The sequence below is a fragment of the Rhinichthys klamathensis genome, unplaced genomic scaffold (assembly GCF_029890125.1).
Source record: "Rhinichthys klamathensis goyatoka isolate OS25496 unplaced genomic scaffold, OSU_Roscu_1.1 h1tg000123l_1, whole genome shotgun sequence".
Lineage (NCBI taxonomy): Eukaryota > Metazoa > Chordata > Actinopteri > Cypriniformes > Leuciscidae > Rhinichthys > Rhinichthys klamathensis.
Window position 1 is genome coordinate 3,853,206 of NW_026606660.1, and position 13,102 is coordinate 3,866,307.

Below are 13,102 nucleotides of genomic sequence, written 5' to 3' on the forward strand. Positions count from 1 at the left end.
CTTTTGCGACAGTGCTGCGGAGCTTGTGGCCTCTAGGGACGCTAGACGTGAAAGTTACAGGTCGAGCGCCACTAGTGGCCAAAAGTTCCGCAGTGTGCCTTTAAGAAAATGAAACCGTACACACTTTATAAAAAAAATAATACCCTTTAATTTACAGGGCCAAACTGGACACAATATTAACTTAAATCTTTAAACAATATAAATACAAGTAACATATGGTAATAATAAAACCAATATAAAATAAAAATTCATATTTACATAATATCAAATGAAACAATATTGTATCAAACAATGTAATAATACTGGAGATTAATAGAGATTACTAGCAGGCAGAGCTGCCAACTCTCACGCATTGACCGTGAGACTCACGCAAATGACCCTTTTCACACAGAAAAATCGCGGACAAAGAGGTCACCGACAGACAAGACGAGAAGGTTACTTTTGATATGGAACAAATCCACAGCTGTCAGATTCTGTCAATATTTTTACGAGATTCACACAATAAATAACGTTTTGGCTCTTTGAAATGTGACAGATCGCTCTAGCGCGTCAGTTCAAACGGCACGTGATACAGCAGCCTACAAATCCACTGCTTCTTAGCTACGCAGCGTTGAGTGAACCTATGAAAGAGAACATCTCTGGTTACTGGTGTAACCTATGTTCTCTCAATAGGGAACGGGACGCTGCCAAGCTCCTCGCGCTGCCGACCAGCTTCCTTTTTCGGCAGAGAAATCTGAGGAGCAGATGGCGCGCGCGCGCCAACATAATATGACGACGTAAGTGCGTCGATGCAGAATTGGCTTGATTCTATATGGGATTCAGACTATCGGCACACCCAAAGGGCGTTCTGACGCGTAATTTTACACGTGAAATGCAGCCAAACCTTGCGAGAAAGAGCGCGCATGCGAGAAAGAGGAAACTGTGCTCCAAACTGTGTAGCACACGCACGACGGAGAGGGAGAGAGCGAGAGACCTTGCGTGTGTGTGTGTGTGCGCCTAATGAAGTTAGGCACCGAAATCAGGCACCGAAATTTTCGTTCTTATTCGGTCTGGTTACTACCGTTTACGTCGGAACCGGTTCCCTATTGGCACCGAGTTTCGGTACCCAACCCTAGTAAAAACTGATCGGCTTATTTTTTGACATGCTTGCAGAGAAAGGCTTACCAAAACAAAGTTACTGGGTTGTCACTTTTCACGTTTTCTGGGTTGGTAGATGCACCGGGAACACGATTACAGCAATTAAACATGAAAAAAGTCAGATTTTCATGATATGCCCCCTTTAAGGATTAATCATGCAATTGTATTGTGCTATGTTTTTGTGCTGAATTCGTATAGCTTTTGTAGTCTATTGAGAGACTCCGTCCCCCCGCATTACACCCCATTTCCAGCCCTGCTCCTAATGAACAAATGAGTTGAATCAGGGGCCGTGATCTTACCACTAAGAGTTCTCCTAAATAGCAGTAAAAGTTCTTAGGTAAGAGTTTCCTCTTAAAATCTATTTACAAAGGTGCTGAGACCAACTTTTACTAAGGAATAGAGAGAAGTCTTAAGCTAAGAGAAAGGGCGGGGTTGACCTCGTTGCTGGAACCTTACTCACGCAAAGACAAGTTTCATTGGTTCTTGCAGAAGCTCAAACGTGCTGGGGTAACATGCGAGAATGAACCTCATTGGTTCCTGCGTGTTAAGCAAGCATGCTTGACGTCAACTCAGGTGGACACCAACCGTGATCACATGTAAAAAACAACAACACTCAGACTCTTTTTTAGATTCAGACTATAATTCATCCAAAATAAAAAAATAATTTAACTAAAAAGACAAAAGGTCATTTCTGACAGGTTAGTAGACTGGGTTACCTCAGAAGCTGCATGGCTGAGTCATATTCCTCCGTCTCCCACAGATTCTTCTCAATGCAGGATACATGGAGTTCTCGAATCTAAGCACAGTAACAGTTACATGTGATGAACACTAGCCATTGTCTTTAGTTTTTAATTCAGCTGAAAAAAGTATATATATATATATATATATATATATATATATATATATATATATATATATATATATATATATATATATATATATATATATATATATATATATATATATATACACACACTCACCTAAAGGATTATTAGGAACACCATACTAATACTGTGTTTGACCCCCTTTCGCCTTCAGAACTGCCTTAATTCTAGGTGGCATTGATTCAACAAGGTGCTGAAAGCATTCTTTTGAAATGTTGGCCCATATTGATAAGATAGCATCTTGCAGTTGATGGAGATTTGTGGGATGCACATCCAGGGCACGAAGCTCCCGTTCCACCACATCCCAAAGATGCTCTATTGGGTTGAGATCTGGTGACTATGGGGGCCATTTTAGTACAGTGAACTCATTGTCATGTTCAAGAAACCAATTTGAAATGATTCGAGCTTTGTGACATGGTGCATTATCCTGCTGGAAGTAGCCATCAGAGGATGGGTACATGGTGGCCATAAAGGGATGGACATGGTCAGAAACAATGCTCAGGTAGGCCGTGGCATTTAAACGATGCCCAATTGGCACTAAGGGGCCTAAAGTGTGCCAAGAAAACATCCCCCACACCATTACACCACCACCACCAGCCTGCACAGTGGTAACAAGGCATGATGGATCCATGTTCTCATTCTGTTTACGCCAAATTCTGACTCTACCATCTGAATGTCTCAACAGAAATCGAGACTCATCAGACCAGGCAACATTTTTCCAGTCTTCAACTGTCCAATTTTGGTGAGCTCTTGCAAATTGTAGCCTCTTTTTCCTATTTGTAGTGGAGATGAGTGGTACCCGGTGGGGTCTTCTGCTGTTGTAGCCCATCCGCCTCAAGGTTGTGCGTGTTGTGGCTTCACAAATGTTTTGCTGGATTCCTCGGTTGTAACGAGTGGTTATTTCAGTCAAAGTTGCTCTTCTATCAGCTTGAATCAGTCGGCCCATTCTCCTCTGACCTCTAGCATCAACAAGGCATTTTCGCCCACAGGACTGCCGCATACTGGATGTTTTTCCCTTTTCACACCATTCTTTGTAAACCCTAGAAATGGTGTTGCGTGAAAATCCCAGTAACTGAGCAGGGACACCAGTGTCCTGTTTCTATGTTTTTTAGATTCACTGCCTGATAGACAATAGTTAGACAGGTTTTACAATATAAATTTAACAGTAACAATTTCTGCTAAAACTTTGTGAATAGAGACTGAGGCTGGTAGGCCACATGACAACGGCAACATGACAACATAGTACATCTTGATTATATTCATACTATTCAATCTACATTGTGTTCTGAAAAAGAAAAGATAATTTGACCATTTTGTCTTGGAAGTAAATGATTACATGATCACTTAATTTGGTTTAAATACTGAGTAATATTAACTAACATGTACTTACTATAAAGTTTGGGTTTGGGATTACAGGTAACACTTTATTTTTACAGTGTCACTGTTACATGTTACATCTAGTTAGTTTAGTAATAGCTATAAATTATGTATAATTACATACAACTAACCCTAAACAAAACCAAACTATAATCCTAGCCCTATAGTAAGTACATTAACTTACTTAATATTAGGGGTGCACGATTCAGAAAATGTCACGATTCGATACCGATTTTTTGTCTCAAGATTCGATTCAAAATCGATTTTCGATTCAAAAACTATTCTCGATTCAAAAAACGATTCGCAGTATATAAATGTAGTTTACTTTTTCCAATGTGATTGATTGCAGTAGACACAATTTAAAAGAAAAAAACCACAACAAATTAAATGTAGTTTGATATTACTTTATATGTCATCATACAAAAATAAAAACTTTTGCAACTAAAAAGTGAAAAGTGCCAAGCTTTGGCCAGCTTTCAAATACATTTAATTCAAGTTTAAAATATAACTTAAATAAAAAGCTTTTACATTTAGCTTTAAAGTGCTGTAGTCAGATCAAACAAACAATTATGCTAAATGTGGTTTAAGGAGTACTTCAGCTACCAGGTTGAATGTCGAAATGTGAACTCGACTGGGCACATTGAACTTCCTAAAAATATATAGCTACTAATGTCATGAACCCTTGCGAAATTATTTTAAATAGATTTAAAAGAGCCACCGCTACTGGTAAGATCTATGGTTAGATTGATTTGTTTAGATCCAGTGAAGTCGTTCATAGGCGTAATTTGCGGGTATCTCCAGTTAACTAGCAGAGCATTCATTTAGTTCGCTATTAAATAAGAGATCTGTTGTTTTTGAAATCAAGCTGAGCGCTCGTTGCCGCTGCTATCAGTGTCATGGATACAGTGCATTTATCTCTGTGGCTCGCACAGTCTTCACTCGGACGCGCGCTTCATATCGCCGTTGTGGTTCCGGTGAAATCACAAAATAAAATGCACACAAACGTGATGAACATATTCGGTTTTGATGAGAGAGAAAAAACTATACGAGTGCGGTTTAGAAGAACCCGTAACCTCTGACACCCTCGCAGCCTCGAAACACTACCGGACCACCGTTAAAAGGTGGTCCGTTAAAAGTCCCGACTCACCCGATTGCCACTCCGCTCGTGCACGCCATTAAAAAAAAAATATGAATCGATTTTTGGAATTCTATGAATTGATTCTGAATCGGTAAAGATTGAATCGCGATTCAAATGTGAATCGAATTTTTTGCACACCCCTACTTAATATTACTCAGTACTTAAATGTATAGTTACAGTGTAACAAAGACATTAAAATAAAGAGTAACCGTGTCCCTGTTACAGTGTAATTATATACATTCAAGTACCGAGTAATATTAATTAAATACATGTACTTACTATAGGGCTAGGGTGGGATTAAGGTTTGGGTGAGGGTTATGCCTGGCTCACACTACAGGAGTTTTAAAATCCTAACCGATTTTGAAATCTGGTTGCAGCTCACACTTAAGGAGAATCTTTGCAGATTTTCTTCCCTCAAATCTTAAACATGCTCACACTACAAGATTTGAAAATCGCAGCGCATCACACACTACACAATGTTATTAAGATTATCGTGCCAGAGGAAGTGCCTTACGTGATCTCACACAGCAGATCGGAAGCGAAAAGCGGATGTAAACATAATATCTGTCCTTCATATCAAGTCATATTTGTGAAAAGGTAGCCATGAGCAAGGAAAGATAATTTTTTTTTTAAACCTAATCTTTTAACATGTAAGGTTAGGCTATTTCTAATGAATGGCGTCAGCTCTGGTCAATACAATGAAAAAATGCCATTGATCTCTATGAAGTGAAGCATCAGCTTCACGTTGCCCATGCGCCGCATTGCTGCTCAGCTGAACCTTGTAAAGTGGAGCTCAAAGTTAAAATGAAATATTAAAATAATTAACAGCTTGTTTCATTACATCAATATTTGGATGAATCCGCTTTTTTTTTTTTTTACATTTCCGTTGAATGAACAGTTTAATGACTCACTCAAAGACAGTCCCTTGCCGTAACAATGTAACTGGAATGAGCGACAGCCTGTCTATAACACGCAGAGACGAGCAATGCCGAGTGGTAAAATATCAGCAGAAAGCCTTTAGTAAAGTGAGATTCGAGGATCGAAACTAACTGTTATGTAACAATGGCCTAAAAAGCTTATTGTCAGGTTTATGTTCTGTTATTATATTGTGTAGACCCTTATTTTGATATTGTATCTTCTGTTTACTCCACTTCGTTTCAATGCGCTTTTTAGTTTCGGTTTCGTTACTGAAGATGTACTCATCTTCGTGCCTGCTGAGTCAGTGTTGACCACAGCGTAACACTTATTTATTTAGCAATAAATAAATAAATAAAGATAATACCGCATATCGCGCTGTTGAGTCACTCAAAATTACAACAATGGAAATTCCTTCACCACGACAGCCCTACTTGTTTCTTATTGGCTAGACAGTGACGTACCGGTAATCACAATCTTGCTCATCCCGATAAATATCAAACATGTTTGATATGATCGGGGCGAGCCCGATTTGTGTGAGAGCAGATCGGGAGGTGCAAGATTCGATCTGTGAAAGCCTCACATTACCAGATAATCTGCGCCGAACATCGGAACCGATAGAGGTAATCAACAAGATTTTTTCTCCGATTCTCGTGAGGGGAAAATCGGGCATAAATCGGCCTAAAACTCCTGTAGAGTGAGCCAGGCATTAGTTGCATGTAATTACTATAGTAAATACATGTAACGTGTAACAAGGACACATTAAAATAAAGTGTTACCGGGTTTAGTTGCATGTAATTATTAGGGGTGTAACGATTCATTCGTTTTCTCGATGCATCGATTACAAATCCTGACGATGCATATGCATCGATCTTGAAACATGTATTTCGAATCGTGAATCGTTTATTTCGGTCAATATTCGATTTAAAATGCTAAGAATCGAATAATTTGCGATTCTATATCGATTCAGTGCTTTAAAACATATAAACATTAAATGACTACATGCGCGAATTAATGAGGCGTTGTGCGGCGTCATTTCGGGTCCTCACAGCTCTCACATACTCGCTGCACTCTTACCATCTTTCACTGGATTTCGCTCGCGCTCGGTCCCATAGCTCTCATCTACAGATTTTTGAGCAGTCCATGTTTGAGCTCTCCTCAGGACAGCCACTGGTGTTCACATGAGCAGATAACAGCTCTCTATCGAGAAAGCAAGCCATTGATAAAGCTGCCATATTGCGCGGTCACTGCTATGAAACAACGCGTTCGTTGCGTGGAAACGTCACCGTTATTTTCTTTAAGATAAGATACTGAAGTTTTACGGAAATGGGTCATACCCGTCCTGAGCAGTTAAAGTAAAACCCCACTTATTCAAGGGTGCGCATTTATTACATGGAAAGAGAAAACATATAATAGGTGTCTAAAATGTCTAAAATGCACACGCTTCCGATTAATCATGAATGATGAATAAAATGTAACTTAATGTCGTTAAACTGAACTGATGAAATAACTACAACATTAATTACACTGAAATAAGAGCGCGTGGTTTATCCATCAATCAGATGCGCATTAAAGTTGCATTCGTAATCGTTAATATAGCACAAGTAGACAGCCGGCGCGTTTTCTTTCAGAATCACAAGGAAAATGTTCAGTCGGATAAAGAGAACAAAGAGTAGCTATTCCATGAGGAAACGTTAGTTATGCTAAGGATAAGTTGGGAAAATTCATGGTATTTTTAGTCTCACAATGAAGGATGTTTAATGTACCAGGAACACTTTAAGGTTGTGTATCCATTCCTACAAAATAGTTAGCATGATGAACTATACTTTTAAAGCCTTTTTAAATCTTGGTTTACATTTTTACAAATGCTAATTTATAGGCTTTGGAAATATTTTTTTATAATAATAGATTCATTAAAAACTAACATGAACTAACATTAACAATAGACAAAATGTCGTTGTTTTTTTTTTTTTTTTGTTCTCTGACCCCCGAAGGCAGCTGTATAATTCACACCCTGACTAAGACCCATTGGGGGAAGCATTTAAATAATCCTATGAATGCATATAAAAAATTAAGAATCGAATCGAATTAATCGAATCGCATCGAATTTTAATGTGAATCGCATTGAATCGAATCTTTCTGAATTTGCAAAAATCGTTCTTGAATCGAATCGAAAACCTATGAATCGTGAATCGAATCGATTCGCTGCCTACCCAAAGATTCACAGCCCTAGTAATTATGCATCATTTACTGTTATTACTGTCAAGTACATGTAATGTAATGTTTAAAAAAAAAGTGCTGCCGAAAGGTCTACTTACATGCTTTCCGAGAGGAAACTTGGGCAGTAATGATGTCAAAGAGTGCAGACATTGAAGAATTGGATAGTAATTTTTGTGGTATTTATGGAGGTTTTTCAGTAATTTTTGACATACATCCTGAAAAGACATAAATCACAAACGAAGATTAGTTTATTGCTTATATACAAAATAAAGAAAACAAACAAGATGCCCCTTTTAATATTGTTTTTGGAGCATGTCACAAACCAAAACTGTGCATATACGACTTTTTTACTTTCGTTTTGTTAGTCTAACCAAAACCGATGGATACAGCATGACCCAAAGAATCCAGACGCAAAGTTCACAATTCAGGCAAGTAGTGTTGGGGCAACACATTACAGGTAACAGGCGTTATGTAATCATGACAAACGCGCCGGCACATTCATATTCCTCATAACAGTGGAAAAAACTTAAAATAGTCATTTATATGTTTGGTTTACTGTATTTTAACTTAAAATACTCCAACATCATTTTAAACTGTAAAGGGTCTACTACTTTTATATGTGTACACTCACAATAAACAAAACATTGTGCTTTTGTAAAATGAAGAAAACAAACAGAATGCCGCTTTCTGCAGTCTCGGTTTCCTTTCTGTGAACTTGTTTTTGGAGCGCGTCACAAAAATAAACCAGAACTCTGCATATGCTACTTGTCGCAGTTTTTTCTTTCGTTTTGTTAATCTATAAATTATTTAAGTGAAATATATTTACGCGTATTTTATCCTTTTATACATACAGTTTTATTGTTTTTCTCCGTTCACAGAAGCGCTGCAGGTGCGTGATGTGACAATATGTGAATCCTCATGTTGTTTATGCTGCTATTTGCGCATTTAAAACTAAACCTCTGGAAAATAAATTGTTCATTTTAATGGGTCACAGACTTATCCATTCTTCGGTTGTCAGTTAAATGAAATGAAATAAAAATTAAATGAACATCCCTACCATGAAAAATAAGCCTTGAATTTACCTCAGAACAACACAATGCAGCTTGATCCAGCAGATGATATAACTTCTGATTAGTAAGTCATTTATTCTTATTTGCATTAGTTAACGTTATTTTTACAAACTTGTACACATTTTATTAGTTGGCCATTTCCCAATTATATCAGGCTTTACCCCTATATTGCCACACAATGGCAATAAATAATAGATAAACATAAAACATAAAATGTTGTATATACTGTGTGATAATGCATACAAAGCACATGTGCATCTATGACTACAAAAATCATGATGTTGTTTTGTTATGAGTGCTATGTTTGTTTTGTTATATCAGCTACACATAAGCTAATGTGGCCACGGCAGAAATTGATTTGGCACCTCTGGCCAACATTATAGAGGTTAAAGCAAGTGATAGAGGGCCAATTTTCAAATTTCATTGGTTCTTGCAGAAGCTCAAACGTGCTGGTGTAACATGCGAGAATGAACCTCATTGGTTCCTGCGTGTCACGCAAGCATGCTTGAGCTTCCATTTGCCTAAACTGAATGCTGCAAATATTTAAAGAAATATTAAAAATGGCTGCCTGTAAATCTCGGTCTGCTGCTGACATTAATGCTGCATGTGTGTTTTCTTCTGCTCTAACCAAACTTCATACACAGATTTCTAATGGTTGGCCTCCTTCACCCAAAGGACTGGACGTTGAGTTGTTGCCGTATTCATGGTTCATAGTTGCTTGTGCTATCACTGTTTAATGATGTCATTGTTTGTTCCAGGAAAACTGAAGTTGTAATATGGTGAGTGTCGATCACAGCGCCTTTTAATTGCTATTTTTGATCCCGCAATTATTCATTTACAAATTAAGCATTGAGCACAAGTTTTTCTTTTAAACCGGTATACTGCCCACCAATGCAAATCCTATGAATTTTATGGGAACAGCAAAAAGATAATTTGAGTCATTTGTCAAAGTCTTCAGCAGTAAGCGGTGGGAGTTGCAGCAATAAGTTTGCCCACAGATATTATACCAGGCATGAGTTACCGTATTGTGTATTTCTTAGGTTTGTGGTGCATCATCTAATAGACTGTTGAAATTGTCAACCAGACTCACACAACAACTACTACACAGAACTTGTTACACTCTGCATGTAATAGAAATAAAGAGGAGACACAATTCAGTCAACTACATGGACTATTGTGGAATAATAATAATAATAATAATTAGTAGTAGTTACCTTGACATGTTCATCACTGGTAAGGAGCAGCACCTGCTCCTGGGGCTCTTGAGTCTCCACATACCTACAAACACACATGTTGTGTAGTTACAGAACTGTTGTGGTAGCCATTTACTGGAGTGAAAATGTATGTATACCTCATGAATGAGGGTAGATGACGGATTCTTTCCACATTTTTTTGGCTCAATGTCTTGGCACAAAGCAAAGCCTCTTTCTTCTGACAGCAAAGCACACTGAGAGGCTGGCCATTAAAGTGTTCTAACATAGAGAACTGGAAGATAAAAGGAGTAATTGCAGTGTTTAATTGCAGTAATCTCCAATCCCATCCAACCTCACATTAATAATAATGTTTTAGTTGCTGTTGTAGAGCTGCATGACTAATCGTTAAAAAGATCGTAATCTCGATTCAAACACCCACGCGATATTATTCCTACTTGAAAAAGATGTGTCTATGTCTTTTAAACCTTTGACAAAAATCACACCGGAACATTCAAATCTGCGTTTGCACCATAAAAAAAGGAGCTTCACAAAGACTCCTTTCAACCACACAATATCTTTATTTCTGCGATACAAATATTACGATTAATACAGAAGTACCTTTTTTTTTAAAGATAAAAAGTTCATAATTTGGATATAAACAAATATGTCTACGGAAGCATTTAAAATAGAGCCAATCACCTTTTGAAAGTAAATTGGCTCTTCAAATAACGATTAGGTCAATCAATTACATCGTTACACCAGTAGGTGTACAAAAGCCAACAATTAAAAATTGCGCATGTGAAATATAAAAACAAAGTAGGGCTGTACTGGTCAACTTAAGTACCACCGGCAGTGGTACACCAAAACACTTTTTTTTGTATGTGAATGCTGTTTTGCAAAAATATTACGACACGAGTGAAGCTCAAAGCTTTGTTCTAAGTACATTAGCCCATTTATTTTAAGCCATTTGTCAGCTTTGTATTGATTTGTGATATTCTGGGTCCAGGTGCATAAACATAGCCGCTAAGTTAAGACTGTTTATTAAAGAACTAATATGACCAACTAGCAGTTAATTAGAGCTAAGTGTTACTTTTCAGATTCAAATTAGACCAATCTTTTATGTCTGGTCTGGATTGAACAATATTCCATGAGTTATTCCACTGGACATGGAATCTCATTTCTTTTCCCAAATCTTCACTCACGTCAGACCCATTCTTGCAGGTGATACATTTTCTTCCTTTCATTCAATTTTTTTAATAATTATATATAATTATTTTAAAATAATTATTTAAAAATAAAGCCACTGTCACAGCCATAAAGCAAAGTGAAAGAAACAGCATTAGCACCTCCTGTGATGGGTTCAGGTAGACTTTAGAGAGGTTTGGAATGGCGATATTGTTTGGGGGTTTGTAGTTCCTAATATTAATTTGAATTGAATTGAATTTATTTCAGGATAGCCCCTTGAGATGTAACATCTCATTTTCAAGGGGGTCCTACATCTATACATGTACAGACACAAAAGCCAACCACACAGCATCCACATAGGAAAGACACAGACACACATACAAAACATTTACTCGCTCACCTGCCCTTGACCCCACAATTAACATAGCACACTTAATAAAATATATTAACCAAAATCAGCCAAATACATCAAACAACTAATGCGTCATTTGTCAGTATGCCTTATCCAAAATGTAACATGCAGTATAACGTCGCATCTCACACAGAATTGTCAAAGAAAATCCAGAAAAAGAGAAGATGTAAACAACTATATGTTTTCTACATAGATCATTATATGTTATACCATTGAGGTCCCTAATTACAAGAACATGTAGTTTTAAGAAAAGAAAAAAGTGATGCTTTGAATAAACCAATTGAAGAAATAGACCTCAAAAAAAGAGGAAGATTATTCCAGTCATAAGGGGCTTTATAATGAAATGCTCTCCTACCAGCTACAGAAAGTAACCTTGGAATCTTAAAAAACGTTGGACATTGGAGGTGTCTCAGTGAGTATGTCGAGCAATAGGGTATTAAATGCGGTTTAAGATATTCAGGACAATTGAAATGAACACATTTAAAAATAAATAGAGTCCAGTGGTAGTCCCTTCGTTGTTTAGGTTGCAACCAGTTTAATGAATCGTACATAAAACAATGGTGAGTTTTAGATGGACAGTTCAATATAAATCTGCACAAAGAGTTGAATAAAACATTAATAGGTTTGAGATTGGACTCAAAGGTATTAGTGTAAACTATGTCTGCATAATCAATAATTGGTATTACCAGTTGAGAAATAATTTTTTTTCTAACTTGAATTGAAAAACAATTAATTGATCTGTACAGAGTGCTAAGACATCCGTATACTTTCCTAATGATATTATCAATGTGTATCTTAAAGTTAAGGTTAGAGTCGAGCCAGAGGCCCAAATATTTAAATTCCTCAATCTGCAAAGGGACCCATCTAAAAACTTTATTTCAAAGCCTGAAGCACAACGACGATTTTGTATCGTGGAAAACACCATGCAGCAGGACTTCTTCATGTTCAACAGAAGTTTATTCCTGAACAACCACTGTTGTACTTTATCAAAGTCAGATTGAAGAGTTCTTTGAACGTGCAACAAATCACGATCAGAGGTGTAGACAACAGTATCATCAGCATAGAGCTCTAATTCACAATGAGAACAAACTTGTGCCAGGTCATTGATAAAGATTGAAAAAAGTAAGAGGCCTAAAGTTGAGCCTTGAGGAACACCTTTATCAACAATTAAGTAATCTGACTGGAATCCTTGATAAACAACACATTGACGTCTATTATGCAAATAAGAGTTGAACCAAAGCAGAGCATGTTTGTTCAAACCAATAGAGTAAAGCTTATCCAGTAGAAGATAATGGTCAACCATATCAAAGGCCTTTGAAAGATCAATGAAAGCAGCACCTATGAAATTACCTTTATCAAAACCCGAGAAGACATCATTTGTAAATTTTACGAGAGCAGTTGAAGTAGAAAAATTGGCTCTAAAGCCAGATTGATGTGGAGATAAGATGTTGTAGTTATTAATGTACACAGTTAGTTGATTAAAAATTAGTTTCTCAAATATTTTAACAACTACACAAATGATGGAAATCGGGCGATAATTATTCACATCCTATTGGTCTCCACCTTTGAAA

General features: G+C 37.2%; 1 protein-coding gene across 1 annotated transcript in view; it reads right to left on the reverse strand.

Moving 5' to 3' along the window:
- The window catches only part of orc3 (origin recognition complex, subunit 3), a 46,298-nt gene that overhangs the window by 14,646 nt on the left and 18,550 nt on the right, over positions 1-13,102 (reverse strand). The window contains exons 10-13 of the mRNA XM_056255917.1: positions 10,093-10,226; positions 9,956-10,019; positions 7,770-7,886; positions 1,854-1,933 (exon numbers count right to left, since the gene is read on the reverse strand). Coding sequence (XP_056111892.1) covers positions 1,854-1,933; positions 7,770-7,886; positions 9,956-10,019; positions 10,093-10,226 — 395 coding nt within the window. The remainder of the gene's footprint in view (positions 1-1,853; positions 1,934-7,769; positions 7,887-9,955; positions 10,020-10,092; positions 10,227-13,102) is intronic.